Below are 17,219 nucleotides of genomic sequence, written 5' to 3' on the forward strand. Positions count from 1 at the left end.
TATATATATATATATATTAGTTTTGCTTTGACCCTCCTTGTCAGTCCGCTTCCTGCAGAGATTATCAAGTAGAAGCAGCTGCTGAGGTGGATCTGATTGTTTGTTTGAAGGAGTGAGGCGTGCAACAGTTTTTTCACACACACATCGGTTAACGTTTATACTTAAATTTTTTGTAAGACAACTCGGAGAATATTTCTGTTATTTTTTATAAGTAAAGAAAACACCCCTTTTTGAAACAAGTAAATTCTCCACAAGTGCTTTTTGTTTTGTGAGTCGAAAAACCTCCTCCTAATAAGTAACATCCCCACCTCTACTTAGAGGATGGGGGTAACCTTTGACTCAAACTATGGCTGCTGTAAAACACAGCTTCAAACAACTAAATACTTCTTTGATAACTGTATAGAAGTTTAAAGCTTGAGGGAATGGAATGTTTGATGCTAATTAATTAATGCAAAAAATAGGACATAAATACAAAAATCCCAGTCTTTAAAAAAAAGAAAAATTCTATATGTTAAAAGGGTGTCTAACAAAGATGCAACGCAATAATGCAAAAATTCTATACAGTTTTATTGGAGAAATTTAGTGATTAAACCTTTAAGCCTTTAAGATTATTTATATTTCTTTTCTCATTACGTTTTAGTTTTATATTAACTTTTTTTGTTGTATAGTTGGATGATGATGATGATAATAATAATAATAATAATAATAATAATAATAATAATAATAATAATAATAATAATAATAATAATAAAGCATTTAAATAGTTTATGAAAAACAGCGCCCCTTGTGGTGGAACGGTGAACGTGCGGAACCCCACCAGGTCGTGGACTCGGAAGTGAAGAACAGCGCCATCTTGTGAGTCTGGCTGGTAACACCGTCTGAACGACGTGGAAATTGTTAGGAATCAATTTTGCGTCTTTCCGACGATGGGACAGGCTCTTGCTGTGATCCTCGAATGAAGTCACCGTGTGAAGAGCAGGCCTGCTGCTGAGGGAGACCCCCTCCGGTCGGCTGAACCGAGCGGTCAACGTGTCACCGCAACAGACCTAGCTGGCTAAAAGGCTGGGAGCAAGAGGACCACCGCAGGAGAGGGAAACGTGTTCTTGGACGCGGCAGTGAAAATGTTAGCGGGCGGAAGGCATATTTAAGGGTTAATTTTGGCAGGGAAAGGTCTTCACACAAAGTAGCGGGTCTTCCTAGAGAGCAGTATGCTTCTCATGCTAGCTGGCACTGCTGTTAGCTACATTTAGCTTCTCCAGCTCCCGCTCCGGACTTTATTATCTCCTTTAAAGCTGCATTTTAAAGGCAAATTCAGGTAATGTATGTCCTTGTGTTTCCCAATTTGTCTTCCTTCAAGAATACTCGATTACATCTGTTTAAGTCAAGTAGTCTAATCGTAATACACTTGCTAGCTGCTGTGTAGCTCATCTATTATCAGTAGATCTACACTATTAACGACTGGGTATTAGATTTCATACTTCAATATACATTGATAAATGACATGGTTTAAATTTTAATGTCCATTTTGAAGAAATGCGGGATTATTTATGATTTTTTTTTTTATTAAAACAAGACATTTTGCTGGTTATTATCTGTTATAACTGTAGCTGTAGCTAGTTGTAGTGTTAACATGCGTTAGATCCACAAAAAGCAGATTGAAAAAAAAATCCATAGAATTGTTTATTTTTTATTTTGATTTATTTTTAAACCTGTAAACTGTGCTTTGTATTTGTGTCGAGCTAAGCTGGCTCTATGTTTTGTAGAACTCATTTATAGTGCAATCAAATCTGCATGTTTGTTTTTCTCTTGTATTTTACTGCATCTACAAACTATAAGAGCATCTCTAAGCAGACATTTTTTAATCTTTAAAGGTTGATTTCTCCAAGTGTGCATTGTGTTTAGCTCACTCCTTCCAACTTGGGCCAAATCATCACCAATGACTTCAGTTGCATTTGAAAAAGAAAAAAAAAAAGTTTCCAGATCAAATGAGAAATTGAACATTATTGTGACCTTTTTAAGTTTCTTTTGAAGTATTATTGCAGGGGATGGCTGCAGAAAGGAAGGATCTGCTGTTTAGTGTCTTCAAAACATGAAACATGAGGCAGCCATTGAATTATTAGTTTTGCATTTATGTCTATATGGTTGATTTATGACTCTTTAGGAATGGACCTTCTTCCACATGTCTGTGGTATCAGCTGTATGTAAATAACAAGCTGGATATTTTATGTGTCTTAAGAATTGAACTCACTGCAAAAACAGATACAAAATTAGTAAAAAAAATTCTTAAGATAAGTGTATTTAGCATTAATCTGAATATGTAAATAAGATGATCTGCCAATGGAATGAGTATTTTTAACCTTGAAATACTATAATTAGATATGTATCACTTGAAATAAGAGCCTGCAGTTGTTTCTTATCCTATTTCAAATGTCAATTTTTATTATTGCATTGGCAAAGAGTCTCACCTGATCAATTCAAGACAAAATCCAATGGTTTTAAGAAATTTTGCCCTAATTAGATTTCAGTTTTTTGTAGTGTTCTTGTCACTCTCCAGGACTTGACAAAAAGTTGTTCTTAAAGCGTGCATAGAAGTAAACTATTTTCTGATCAGACGGCACCCCATTGCAATAGGTTGAACTGGAAATTCCTTTGGGGTATTAGAGTATACAAGATTATGTTTGCCAAATTATGAATATCATATTTCATTACACTTCATTATACATGTTTCATTACACTTTCCCCTTAACATCTTTAGAAATGTGCTGAGTTTTGTGTCAGGAATGGTACAACTGTTAAATGTGGATCTGACTGCAGATCTGCGCCCCAATGTGTTTAATCTGATCCGGTTTTCTGCTCGCTCTCTGTCCTCCCTGCAGGGCCATGGATTTTCCGGGCCACTTTGAGCAGATCTTCCAGCAGCTCAACTATCAGCGCATCCACGGGCAGCTGTGTGACTGTGTCATCGTAGTGGGCAGCCGACACTTTAAAGCCCACCGCTCAGTGCTCGCGGCCTGCAGCACCCACTTCAGAGCCCTGTTTACAGTCGCAGAAGGGGACGCCAGCATGAACATGATCCAGCTGGATAGCGAGGTTCGGAATAAAACCCAAAAGACGCCACCGCTCGTTTCTAAAAAGTTGCCTAATGATAAGATTGTTTGTTTGCAGGTGGTGACGGCAGAAGCTTTCGCTGCTCTGGTGGACATGATGTACACATCAACGCTGATGCTGGGGGAGAGCAACGTCATGGACATCCTTCTTGCTGCTTCACATCTGCACCTGAACAACGTTGTGAAGGCCTGCAAACACTACCTGACCACGCGAACACTGCCCTTGTCCCCTTCTGCAGACAGGCCCTCCCATCACCACCCGCAGCAGGAGCAACAGCAGAGGCACAGGCAGCAGCAGGTTGGAGATTTAGGAGCTAATGTTAGCCTCCCAGCTTCTGCTGCTACGTCTAAGCTGCAGCGCTCCTTCCTGCTGCAGCAGCTGGGCCTCAGTCTGGTGAGTTCTGCCTTAGGAGGAATGGAGGAAGAAGTGGCAGGCAACAGAGTGGTGGAACAGAGAGCCTCCTTCCCAGTCAGGCGCTTTCACAAGCGTAAGCCTCCCCTAGGGATTGGGCTTCAAGAGGAACGACCCAGACAGAGGCAGCGGCCCTCTGCCCCCAGCCGCGGACTTTTGGGAGAGAGTGGGGTGAACGCAGAGAGAGAGGATGGAGCACTTCTTTCACCAGACTCCCACAAGATGGGCGACGAATCCAAGTCGGATGGAGCGGTCGGCGGGCCTCAGGACGACCCCCAGATGCCGAGTCAGTCGGACAGCGGACACTGTGAGGAGGAAAGCTTAGGAAGAATGCAGGGAGGGGTGGGGAAGGAGGAGGACATCAGTGATCATGACCAGCGGGATGAACGAGTGGGAGTGAAGATGAAATCTGGAACAGAGGAGGAGGAGGAGGCTGAGGAAGAGGAGCAGAAGGTAACGAAACAAAAGCAAGAAACAGGAAGCTCATGGAGTTTGCTATGTAATTATTTGTTTTTAGATATTAGTCATTATAAATGTCCTTTAATTAGACTTTTTGAAAACAACCAGTTTTTCTGTAGGATAACAGAAATAAAACAATTTTAAATAATGGTGAATGCCTGCTAAATAACACACAATTGGACACACAGGCTTTGACATATCAACAAATCCTCAAAAGTATTGGAATAAACGTCTCTTAAGGAGCCACAGAAATAAAATATACACGACTTTTGCAGAATCCAACAAAGTTCTGGCATAATTCTGGTTGATATTTAGAACCTTATGTCATCGTAAATGGAAAAGCTCAGTTCGTTTTGTTGGTTTCCTGCCACTGAACCAGCTTCCTAACATGTTTCAGAAATGATTTGACTGCTCTGTACATTCAAAAAACAATTTTACTGTTTGTTTGGGATCGTTTTTCTCTCTTTTTTTTATTTTTAACGTTTAAAACAGTCCTGAAGTTTGGGAATCACCATGACCTAAGCTTGAGCAGCAGTAGCTTTGTTCAAAAACAACAGCTGGATGAATGTTTCATGCCGGATAAACCAGATTGACATTAACTTTCTAGAAACAAACGTTTTGTTTCTTCACTCAGGTGGTGGTCAAACAGGAGCCTCTCAGTTCGCCAGAACCTGTGGACGAAAACAGCGACGTCACATCCCAGGCCGAAGGTAGCGACCCGACGGAGCCCGGGTGCCAGGAGGAAGAGGAGAAGGTGGAGCTGAGCCCAGAGAGCAGCGACCGCAGCTTCACCTCTGAACCCCAGCCCAGCTCTGAGTCTCTCCTCAAGAGCAGCATGGCAGGAGGTGCAGGAGTTACAGCAGGTTTCAGCTGCGGCAACGTTCTGAACAACAAACCTGCTTTTAATATTCCCAGCTTCCTCGGAGCCAAGGATTTCAGCAGCGGCAGGTCCGGGTTGGTTGCTGCAGAGGATGCCCTTCCTAACACGACCACGGGAGATGCTGTTTCACATAATTTTATGCTGAGACAAGACACAGCTGCACCATCCGGGTCTGCCTCATCGTCGGTTTTGCAGCCTGGAATGCTAAACACCGAGAGCAGAAACAGCTTTGGAGATAACCTGCAGCCGGACTCTTTGTTCCTCCGCCCGCTGCATGATGGGTTAGGAAACCCAAGAAACGGGGGAGGGGGTGCAAGTGGAGGACGTGGAGGCATGGATCCCTTCAGCTTGGACTTCCAGAGATCCAGTCTGGGCCTCCACTCGCTGGGCCGCCCATCGAGGCCAGCAGGAGGAACTAGTGCGAACGCTCTGGGTTATCAAAGCTTCAGGCGTATCGCTCCAAAAATGAACTCTGGAATGGGAGGAGAAGAACCCGTAGGTGGGATTATTCGTGATGCTGCATCTTCTTCATCCAGTCTATCCAGTCCTCTGCTCCTTAATGAAAGCGGAGGGTACGAGATGAACAGCAGCAGGCCCACCTCCCTCCCACCCCAACTCACGCGGGCGTCGGCTGACGTCCTGTCCAAGTGCAAGAAGGCGCTTTCGGAGCACAATGTCCTGGTGGTGGAAGGGGCGCGGAAGTATGCCTGCAAGATCTGCTGCAAAACCTTCCTCACCCTGACCGACTGCAAGAAACACATCCGAGTCCATACCGGAGAAAAACCCTACGCCTGTCTCAAGTGCGGCAAACGTTTCAGCCAATCGTCGCACCTTTACAAGCATTCCAAGACCACGTGTCTGCGCTGGCAGAACAGTAACATGTCCAACACTCTGCTGTAGAGGGCGGAAAGAAAGCTAGGCTTTTAACGATGCACTCAACATGAAACTCTCCCATTTTTTTCTCTTCAGAATGGTTGGATCCCATCATCTTCATCTCTTTTCTTCCCCTAGATAAATCACTCCTGATCACAAACCAAAGATGAGGATTATATTTTTCTCATCCACACTATCAGCCTGTTCTGTAAGGATAAAACACCTATATTCTTTTAAAAGGACACATGTAGCTTTGATCCCTTGGACTGAATTATGAATAATCTCCTACATTAATGTCACGAGTATGACCAAGATTTATTTTCTCTTAGTTTTAAATGTCTTAATTAGGAAAAAAAGCTTCTTCAGAGTTATTTGGTTTTGAATCACAAAATCAAAAGTTGGATTTGCTCTGATGTGACCGGTGCAGATGTTCTAACATTTTAATCGTACGAAGAATCTGCTGCAGCCTCTAATTGTGGTCAGACCCACTCTGTAAGAACTGACGGAGGCTTGCATGCACAGGTGTCTGCAGGCCTCCTCTGCACATGGAAGAGGAAAATACCTCCTGAACCTTCTCTCAGTTTATTCACTTTATTGGGATTTTATACCAAAGACAAAGAAGAGCATATTTATGAAGGAATTTATTGGTTTTTAACAATCTTTACTTGCTATTTTGTATTAATATTCCACCACAATGATTTCTAGAACCACCATTATTTTTGGAGTTATACTGGTGTCTTGCAGGTTTCCCACCAGGCCTGTATGTGGTGCTTTCACCACCTTGTTTTATGGTTGCTGTAAAGTTTAATACAGCTTAATATACTAAACTTTTTGTTTTCTTTTCTCCACTCTTGCATCACTCTTGATGACCTGCATTACTAATTGATGCGTTTTTATCAGATTGTCCCACATGAACTGTACGCCGCTAGCTGCGTCTTTGGCTAATGCTTGCGTTACCTTTTATTCTCTAGGAAAGCATGTTTCCATCTGTGCCGTTAACGTTTCATTTTTTTTAGAGGATGGATTGAATAGTGCTATTCTCCAGGTCCAAAGCTTAAGTTATTGTTTTTGGACCTTTTTTAAACTCCCTGTCTGCTTGTTCTCCAACAAGCCACCGCAGCCTTCAGAAGGCAGCTGGATTTATACCCAGATTAAATGATATGCAGGTGGACTCATCATGGAGACAAACAGGCTGCATTCCCGGTTTTTCAAGCACATCAAAGTAAAGGGTACAAAATATAAATCACACTTTGTATAAAAAGATGTCGAAAAACCATGCTCTATTTTCCTTTTTCTACAAAGTTATGCAATACTTTGTGTTGATCTGTGACATAAAATCCCAATAAAATACATGGAGGTTCAAATACTGGGATCCTTACGGAGATAATGAACGAGAGTTTTAATATTTTGAAAGCATTAGAATCTGGGGGTTATATGGTGCTTATTGTTAAGCTAAATATTTGTGAACCTGAAGGAAGAAAATATGTTGCTGATAAATTCACTTGTTGAAAGTTTATTGAAAGAAAGAGGATTCATTGTCATTGTCGTCCTTGACAAGTGATATTAGTGCTTTTTAGTGGTTCACTCATAAAACTGAGAAGGTAAGGATTTTTCATTCTTCTCTCTACCCAAAATCAAGGGACGCTGAGGCAAGACAGCTAAAATAAATCTAAAATCCTAAACATTAGTGCCATTTCAGTACCATGTTTTACCAGAAACCACCCTGTAAATAAATCCTCTTAGTGTCAGCAGTTATTTATATTTGCAGTTAAGACTTCAAATGTATAAAAGTTCAGCTCTGACCCAAAACAACAAACCTCTCCGTGGTATGGCAAAAACGGGTTCCTCCTGGTTAGGGATATGCTGTGTTTCCTTATTGAAATGTACATTTCTGTTGTTTGAATTGAGTTTACTGCGTTTTTTAAACGATATGTTAAAAAAATAGAAGAAAATTCCTCACATTGCTGGTCTGTTTTTCAACCTCAGATCTGGTAAAAATCCTGTTAAATTTCACATTTTTCAGTTTATTACTGTACTAGAAGTTGATGTTTTCAACTTATTTATTTTTCTCTGATTGCTTTGAATTCAGAAGCACTTGCTGTGCATTCAGACCAAATGCAGTGTCCATGGCGACGGCAATGGATTTACATACTATACCTATGTAAACCAAGTTGGGAAGCAGCCAGCGGTGAATCCCACGCGGTGAGGGCGTTCCTGCTCCACTCTAACCTCATGCTAATCAGTTTAAACGGAGTTATAAACAAACCGCAGCACCACCTGGAGTAATCGCTGAAGATGAGAAATCTGAACTCTCGTCGGAGCAAACAATCAGAGCTGTTGTAGTTGTGACGTAGATTAAATGAGTGCGAGACAAAGCTTTTTTTCCAGTTAAAATGGAAAAAAAGAGGAAATGATGTTGATAACGGATTAAATAAAGTAAGGAAAGCTCTGAAGAGGTTTTTAGGTGGCTTAAAAAAAAAAAGTTTTAATTTAGTTCAAGTAAGTGTGTTAATCATCCTCCCTTACATCCAGTCTGTCATTGCCCACCACCCAGTATTGGTGCTTTTTGCTCAGGTAGATCTACAATAAAAGCACCGCCGATTCCAACGTCCTCCAGATGCAGCTCTGCTGAGCAAAAGTGATCTACTTTTTCAGCGATTCTGGGGGCTTTCTAAATATTTATAGTCTCTGTGAGCCGATTCAAAAATAATGCATAGAGAACCATTTAGCAGCATTCTGTAATATTACGTTTCACCTGTGCTTTTATTGTAAAGTGCCGACAGTGAGAACTTGACATGAAATCACATGGGGTTGCCAGGGGTTACGGCAGATCCAAATTAAAGAATCTAGGAAGCTGATAAGATACTGAATAGTGTGAAACAATCATTCCAGCCACCAAATAAGGTAAAAATGCCCATTGTTATAGTCAATGTCAGCATAACAATTAATTTATGCAGTCATTTGACTAACTAAAAAAATCAATACTAACTTCTGCTGAAATCAAAAACGATTCTATCTTAAAAACCAAAGCAGCACAAATCACAGTTTTACTTCCAAAAATTTGCACCAGACAAACAAGAAAATAATTTTTAGGAATAGCTATACATTGGTTTTTGTTGTTGTTTTTTTTGGAATGCTAATATATGTATAACTAATATCATGATCCAGCTGACCAGCAGTGCTCAGCATCAGTAGCCACAGATAACTCTACTCATTCAAGCGCTTTCTCTCAGACTTTAAAACAGTGAATCAATACGATAGAAGAAAAGTTTTGGAAACCCCAGTAAACCTCCATAACAGGTCCATGCCTACTGTCATGCAGGTTGTTCACTAATACTCTAAGGTTTAATTTCCATTTTGCCAGCACTCACAGAAAAAAAAATATTTAAAAGAAATCTAGTTGGATTTTTTTTTTCTTATATTAATTTTTCTTGAATACCTCTACATCCAGCTCGCTAAACTTTCAAACACTTGCCAATTTCTGGCAACATTTCAGTTACCGGTAACTTAAAAAAGAAAACCCTTGCTGAGGAGATCATCCTCTGTGTCAAAGATTGGTATACGGTAGATTTGACTCCCTTTGGGTCACTCTGTTAGCTGTAAATAAGATCAACTTCTTTGGACTAGACTGTTTATTGAATAGATCTGTTTTAGTGTCTCATATTCTTAATCACTGTATGTATTGTGACATTTCAAACAAGTTGGCACCTTATAGTAAAGTCATTACACTGTCAGCCTGTACATTAAGACTTTTTTATGAGACATTGACACCTTGGTGCAGAAGAAAAAGCCTTGTTAATAATGAATAAAGATTATGCTTTCAGATTTGATGTTCCTGACTTATAATCCAGTGGTAACTGTGTTGCTCTTGTGTTTGCATTCAAAATGGCCAGTTATGGTGAAATGTATGATGTAGGTCGTGTTGTTGGGAGATTCCACCTGTTTGGAGTCCTATTGCTCCTTTCTTTCACACTAAAGAAATAAAATAAATATTGGTTTATAGTATTTGTAATGAAAGCACTTCCTCTACTTCCCCCTGGATAAATATCACAGATTTCTAAATGAGACTTAAGTCACTGCCTTACAATCAATGGCTTTAAAAGCTGAGTTGTGTTTGGTTTGGTTAGAAGTAAAATATTTTTCTTTTACTCAGATACTGTTACCATTAAACAGAAAAATTATTGTCTCTTTGTTGTAAATTATGTTGACTTGTTGTACAGACTGAATAAACCATTGGAACTCTATTAAGCAGATTTTTGAGTGACATTTATTTCAACAGCCCAAGCCTTGAAAATCTGAATCCGGTAAGATTTTTTTTTTCTAATAAAAAACTAAGAATATCTAAATCATACATAACTTTTTTCCTTTATTGGTGTTGAAACATTTTTCCTTTATCAAATCACAACTTCAGTATTTGTCACATTATAGTGATTGTTTAGATTTATTTAAATTCTGAAAGATAAATTCACATTAATGTTTTAACATTTTATTTTCACAGGGATCCAGGTACTAAATAAGATCTATGCTGTTGAGCATTTAACACAAATGCAAATGTTTTTTCGCTCTTCACAAGACTGAGGGAAACTTGTGTATTTTTACAGTTCTTAAATAGAAGCTCTCATAATGGGTAACATTTATTGGAACAAATTATTGTTTCATTAAAGAAATAAATGACACTAAATCTTTAAAAGCTTGTAACTTCTATTACTGGATCCCATGCATTTACTGATTGATGACCCTTAGTGGATCCCAACTTTGAGCCACCTATATAGGGTCTGTATTTTTTTTTTTTTTGTAAAGATAATCCAGACTATGTGCATATAAAATTCTAAGCAGAGCTGTTAAGATAAAGAAGCCAACTTAAGGGAGCTGTGTTTGCTTTATTTTTTTGTAAAATGTAAATGTTTTGTACTAGAATGCCTTAAATACAAACCTATTGCACAAATCTACAAATCTGAGTTTAAAACTGGAAATGCTTTAATGGAACATTGCTATATTTCCTGTAGTTCTCCAAAACCAAGGTCCTCTGAAGCCAGTGTGTTCTCATAGCTGGAGCTCTTTGATCATAGGTTGGCCCCTCAGGCCAAGGAGGAGGTTGTTTGCTGCCAGGGCAGACATGGCGTTACGGGTGCTGTAGGACGCGCTTGCAACGTGTGGAAGAATCACTGCACAATGAGAGAAATGAGCTGATGATTAACGGTGTTGAGCTGGGGTTTGGTCGTGGTTGACAGAAAGATCTGGCAGACTCACCGCAGTTCTTGAGTGTAAACAGCGGGTGGCTGGTGGGCAGGGGCTCAGGGACGGTAACATCTAATCCAGCTCCGGCTATCTGCCCGGTGGACAGAGCTTCATACAGATCCTCCTGGTTCACAACCCCTCCTCTGATGGGACAGAAAGACAGAGCAAACTGATAGAAACCAACATGTGCCATGGATCCATAGTCTAACCTGATAGACATCATACTTTAGAAATAAGAAACATTTATTTGAACACCAGTGAATAAAAATACTCAAAGCATTTCCTAATTTCTTTTTAATGACAAGCTAATGATATGGCATTCTAGGTGATGATACATTTTGAAAGTATTATATTAGGGATGCAACTAACGATTATTTTGCAAATCAATTAATCTGTTGATTATTTTTCCGATTATTAAAAATCGGAGAGCAAAATGCTCCATAAAGAAGAGTTTTTGTGAATTTAAACCTCATGAAACTAAAAGTTTTCTACTTGAGGGTTGCTGGATAGAGCATATTGACAAAAAAGTTTTTGGTCTTAAATGCTATATGCATTTTTTTTTTTTTTTACAATGTTGATATAATTACTGCCCTAAGTGGGTCGCTCTATCAGCTAAAGGCATGTTTTAGAGTTTTTACACTTGTGTTAACGATTAATCAATTTCTAAATTAGTTGTTTGAAGTTATTTCAATAATCAATTAATCATGATTAATCAAATTAATTGTTTCAGCCCTAGATTATATATGTGACAGAAACATGGGGACCGGTTGAAGAAAAGCAATAATAAACAGACAAAAAGCTTTCTGTGTCAATTTATATTTAATGTCTGTCTTTTAAATCAGGAAATAACTTCTGGAATTAACTTTTTTCTATGTTAATTTTTTTCAGATTATATTTTTACCTGAAGCTATTTTCTACAATATTTACACCATCAGCCTCCTTCAATACTATTGGCTACCTATTCAGTTGATACCATAGCTTATTGGGAACCTTTGTGTTGACATCCTTCTATAGTCACATTTCTGTTGAATTGTGTTGTATTTGTTTTTTTTGTTTGTTTTTTTTTTGTATAAATTCTTCAAACATTTCCAAATAATTTGTTTGTGTCGGGTAAACATAAAAAAAAACAAACATGGTTAACTCTTAAAGATTTTGGATATTTTTTAGAATCATTTATTTTCTTTTTTTCCACAAAAAATATTTCTTGAAAACATGAAAGTAAAAGTCAGACTGGGTACCTGCTGGTGTTGATGAAGATGGAGGTGCTTTTCATCTTGTTGAAGAGGTCCTTGTTGCAGATTTCTTTGGTCTCCGGTGTTAGAGCGCAGCATACCAAAAGGAAATCGGACTGCTTTGCCAGTTCATCCATTGAAACTTATAAAAGAAAAACTATTAAAATCATGTAAATCCTGCACAGATAAATGCAATTCCACCTATCTATTCATGAAATGACTTGAAGCTTTAAGAAACTAGATATATTCTCCAACCCGTTACCATTAGAACATCACATACATGCTAAAAGTGGAAAGTAAAAATTTTGGGCTACATGGGATTACGGACTGCTCTATCATTTGCACCTTGAACAAGTTTTCAGTTGCTTTTTTACAGTCAATGGAGAGCTGGTGACTTCTGCTGAGAATACTGAGATAATTTTCCATGCTTTGTCCAAGACTACTGTATTTTGTCATGCTGTGGGAGTTAGGTGATTTGATGCATTTAATGCAACACTGCCTACATTCTTGATCACTGCTGCACTTTATACATTTGTAATGTCTATTTCACTGTTGTAAGCTGTTCATTCACTGTTGAAAAGCTGTATGCATCTACATTTTGTTTTGTATACACTGTGTATACAACATGACAATAAAGTTGGTCTAAGTCTAATAAAATAACATATTTCAAACTCAATCTACCCTGAAATGGTTTGCATTTGGTTTGAAGGTGTGGTTTGTATAAATCACATCCAGTGATTGCAAGAGGGCCTCTTGTTTTAGTCCATATTCAGTTTATGCTATTGGATTTTTGCATAATGTGTGCAGGAAAGAGTGGAAACAAAGGATTCTTAAACCGCCAAAAAGCCTCAACTTTAGCCTCTCAGAAGATAAAGGTTGAACACCTTAAATATCTTGGAGTGGTCTTCGATTCTAATTTAAATTCCAAGCAGCATGGAAAGAGAGTCTCAAATAAAATTAGGTTTAATCTTTCAAACTTTAAACACATAAAACCCTCTTTGACCTTTGAATCAGCAAAAACCTATATCTGTGCCATGATATTTGGCCATATTAACTACTGCCATACCACATAGTCTCACACTTACAGTCTCTCTTTAAGAAAACTTGACAAAAAGCCTTTAGGTTATCATTATTGTAACATTTTAAGTAATTACAACGTTGTAGACTTTGAACGTCATCAGATATTTTTGGATGCGTGTCTTGTTTTTAAAGTTTTAATGGACTTGCTCCTCCTCCTCTTCTAACAGATTTTATAAGCAAAAACACATCACTAGAATAAACATCAGGGCTATAACGAGAGGAGAGTGCAATGTTCAGCAGCATAGGACCAAATTTGGCCAAATGGTTGCATCCATCAGAGTAGTACAGGCATGGAACAAACTCCCAGCTCATGTTAGGGGCGGTGCAACCTTAAAAAAGTTTTAAAATCTACTTGAAACATTGGTTGAAAACTAACTAGATATGTGTTTACAGGTGAATTGATCTTTTTCCTTGGGCCTGTTATCCTCATTTCATTTAGATTTCATGTTATTGGCATCTTATCTGTTTGTGTCCACTATGTTCTCTCTCGTAGTGTCTTGTTTAATGCTCACTGTTCTTACCTGCCTTAGGACGGCGCATGCAAATTAGCTGTTGTGCTAATTCTGGCATTGAGCTGACATGTTGATACATATGCATTGTCCTTATTTAAATAAATAAATGAAACAAAGTTGTTTTTAAATTATGTTAAAGAAAGGAAGCCCCTAAAAAATTGCTTTAATTGGTTCTAGATTTGAAATTAATCTTGACCAAAACATGAGCAGAAAATTTAAATGTTTTATATTCTCCATTTACAAAGCTCCACCATAAAGGTTTGGAATATTTTTAACAAGAATACCTTCCAAAGGTTCCAAAAATGGCTAAAAGGCCCTAAGTGCTCCTGATCTATGTCTTACCATGTTCAGCATTTATGACCTTGGCCAAATCAGGTCTAGGTGCCACATCTGTGTATATGAAATTCTTCACTTTGAACGGTGCCAGCCGCTCAGCTATAGCCACACCTAGGCAGCAACAGAAGAAAACACCAAGCTCACGGATGTGGTAATGAAGAGATGAGCTAATGTAAATTCATTGAGCTTACCTATCCTTCCAAGACCCAGAATTCCCACAGTGCTGTTGGCCAGTTCGTATCCACATAGCCACAGAGTTCTCCATGTACCCCACCCGCCACTGAAACAAGGTACGACAGTTTAAATTTGACCCAAAAAAATAGGAAGTTAGAAACCTGTGATCTAAGCAGCTTACGTCTTAGCTTCATGGGTTGCCTCTATGAGTCTCCTAGATGTTGTAAGCAGCAGAGCTACAGTAAGCTCTGCAACTGCATCTGTCAGGACCTCTGGGGTGTAACCTACACGGATTCCTCTGTTGAGAAATAGACTCAATTATACGAGCCCGTCTCAGTAAAGTAAAATCTACTGGTTACACACATTGAAGGACTGAACTTATTTAAGTGTAATACTGAAGGAAAAGATGGGATCACCTCTTTTTCAGCTCCTCCAAAGAAAGATGATCATAGCCCACCGACATAGTACTGAGCACTTTAAGATTTGGCCCTATAGGAAAACATAGACACTGTTTAATCTAGCTATCATCAAATCTATGATCTATAATCTATCAATAGCAGCACACTGTTCTCCACCTAAGCTAACAGATCACATAGAAGAAGCCACAGCTCCTTCAATCTCTGGGGAGAATTTCTGAGAAGGAAAACTGTAGCCCCATCTTTTTGATCTTTACATATAATTTGCCAAAATAAAGTCAGTGTTGAAAGAAATCAAGAAGTGTATGCCACAACTCATGCAGAAAAGGTTATTCTGATCAGATTAGACCAAACCCAGACCTCTGGCCTTCAGCTGGAACATGGAGTCTTTCTATAGAGGCTTTAAAAGTTTGCCTTCTAACATAATCCAAGCACACATCTAGAGCTATGAGGGAATGGTTTAGATCAAAGCATTATTAAAATGGGGGCTGCACAGTGCCGCAGAGGGCAGCACCACGGCCTTACAGCAAGAAGGTTCTGGGTTTGATTCCTCATTTCTGCATGAAGCTTGCATGCTCTCCCTGTGCATGTGAGGGTTCTCTCTGAGTGTGAGACGGTAATTTGTCCTGTTTGTCTCTGTGTTGCCCTGTGATAGACTGGCGACCTGTCCAGGATGTACCTCGCCTCTCGACCATACACAGCTGGAGATGGGCCAAGCAACCCTTATGACCCCAGCAGGGATAAGCGTAACGGAAAATGGATGGATGGATGATTAAAATGCCCCAGTCAAAGTCCTAAACTAAATGCTGAGAGAATCTTAAACAAGGACTGAAATCTACAAATATTTGTTTAATTTAATCTGACTGAGCTTGAGTTATTTTGCAAATGACTAGAAAAAATATCAGAAGTGCAAAGCTGGAAGTTAAATACCCTAAAAAGAACTGTTGCAGTAAAAATTTAGAAAATAATTCTACAAAGTTCTATCTCAGGGTGGCAAAAATGCTTAATACACTTCATAGCTATGCTAGATTATATTTGTGAAAAAAAATATTTTAAGCTCTCAGCACTTTAAAACACTGCTCATCTTTGAGTTAGTCATCTAATTCCCAGTAAAATACATTGATATATGTGTTTAGGTGAACAATTGTTTAAAAAAAAGTTCAATGGATTTTAAATGCTTCTGCATACCTGCTGCATCCAACAGTTCTGCATCAATCTTTTCAGTCAGCACGCAAAGTAGACCGTCCACACCTTTCACTTTCTGTAGCAGCTCCTTTCTCGGCACAGGGATGTCGTCTGAGTCCCACAGGTCAAACTGCACCCTATGCATAAAAGAATACTTGAGCAATACTTGTTATTTATCAGATAACCATCTATTTAGAAAGCATTACGATTCAACTTGGATATATTTCTCTCAAAAAACACAAAGAATGAAATGTATGTTGTGAGGAAATACCATTTCAAATGCCATCCTGTTAATAAAAGGTAAACATTAGAAGGCTGTCATTCTGTAGCAGGACTTACTGCCCAGATTCCCGCAGGATCTTCAGGCCTTCAGGTGGGATCTGTCTAGTGACATAAACCCTTGGGAGAGTTGACATCTCCCTCAGCCCTTTGGTTGTTACTCCCCCGGGGAAACCCAAAGGAGTAACGGCCATCCTCTGTAGCAGGCGCAGAGCCATGCGGCTGCTCATTGTTGCAAATAGTCTGAAGGTCTCTGTAAGATGAGGTGGTGCTGGTGGAGGTTAGAGCCCTGCTGCAACCATGTGTTCAGTTCTAGCTGTGGATCAGGGGGAGGTTCCCATGTGTGTCTGACCAATCTGATTAAAGGGAGGGTGGCTCAGAGGTCTTGAGGTGAGGGGTAATTTTATTTTGTTAGACCAAAAGGACAGAATGACAAACTTTGTATTTTTCCAGGTTTAAGTGGATGTAAATTTATTTGCATTGCAATGCGAATAGAATTCATGACTTAAAGTCGGATACTCACATTTTCCAACTAAAACATAAAGTGGTTGATTTTTTTTCCCCCAAACAGCACACCAAACTGAACTCGTGTAAATGTTTCACCTGGCCGTTGACCTTTGTTTCTTTAAACAGGAGAGTACCCAAACACATCCTGTTCTTTTCTCCGGCTTACCCTGGATCACTAGGGTCTTTCTGGTTAGCTAGTATTTTTTAATTAAAATATTAAAGCAATAAAATTAAACGTTTTTTTTTTTTGTTAAGTAAATAAAAACTTGAACTGACAACCAATGCTATAAAGCTGAATCACAACTCAAAGAGTCTTTAAGTTTACTACAAAGGGCGTATCAGCCAATAAATCTGAAAGCATCAAACTATTGATGCGCGTTTGTTCCTTCCACCAAATTTTCCATTATGTCACTGTGTGAATGCAAAACAGAAATTATGGTACGAGGTAGGTTATCAAACCAAGTGTCATTGTTTATATTGTGTATTGCTATATATTGCTATTTTATATTGTGTATTGCATTTAGTTCCT

At 39.0% G+C, this 17,219-nt stretch overlaps 2 protein-coding genes across 2 annotated transcripts; one reads left to right on the forward strand and one right to left on the reverse strand.

Annotated features, from left to right (window-relative positions):
• The first annotated feature begins 870 nt into the window (after positions 1 to 870).
• zbtb5 (zinc finger and BTB domain containing 5) lies at positions 871 to 8,013 on the forward strand. The gene is made up of 4 exons (XM_015376229.1): positions 871 to 1,315; positions 2,877 to 3,090; positions 3,166 to 3,972; positions 4,613 to 8,013. The coding sequence occupies exons 2-4, from the start codon at positions 2,881 to 2,883 to the stop codon at positions 5,756 to 5,758; spliced, it is 2,163 nt and encodes a 720-aa protein (XP_015231715.1). The 5' UTR covers positions 871 to 1,315; positions 2,877 to 2,880; the 3' UTR covers positions 5,759 to 8,013.
• Positions 8,014 to 10,524: 2,511 nt separating this feature from the next.
• Positions 10,525 to 16,466, reverse strand: LOC107085712 (glyoxylate reductase/hydroxypyruvate reductase-like). The gene is made up of 9 exons (XM_015376200.1): positions 16,244 to 16,466; positions 15,908 to 16,041; positions 14,720 to 14,792; positions 14,485 to 14,601; positions 14,321 to 14,409; positions 14,136 to 14,240; positions 12,208 to 12,343; positions 10,982 to 11,112; positions 10,525 to 10,896 (listed from the first exon to the last, which is right to left on the reverse strand). Exons 1-9 carry the CDS (start codon positions 16,411 to 16,413, stop codon positions 10,775 to 10,777), a joined length of 1,077 nt encoding a protein of 358 aa, XP_015231686.1. The 5' UTR covers positions 16,414 to 16,466; the 3' UTR covers positions 10,525 to 10,774.
• Positions 16,467 to 17,219: the final 753 nt, after the last annotated feature.

Source organism: Cyprinodon variegatus, unplaced genomic scaffold (assembly GCF_000732505.1).
Source record: "Cyprinodon variegatus isolate N-32 unplaced genomic scaffold, C_variegatus-1.0 Scaffold131, whole genome shotgun sequence".
Classification (NCBI taxonomy): domain Eukaryota; kingdom Metazoa; phylum Chordata; class Actinopteri; order Cyprinodontiformes; family Cyprinodontidae; genus Cyprinodon; species Cyprinodon variegatus.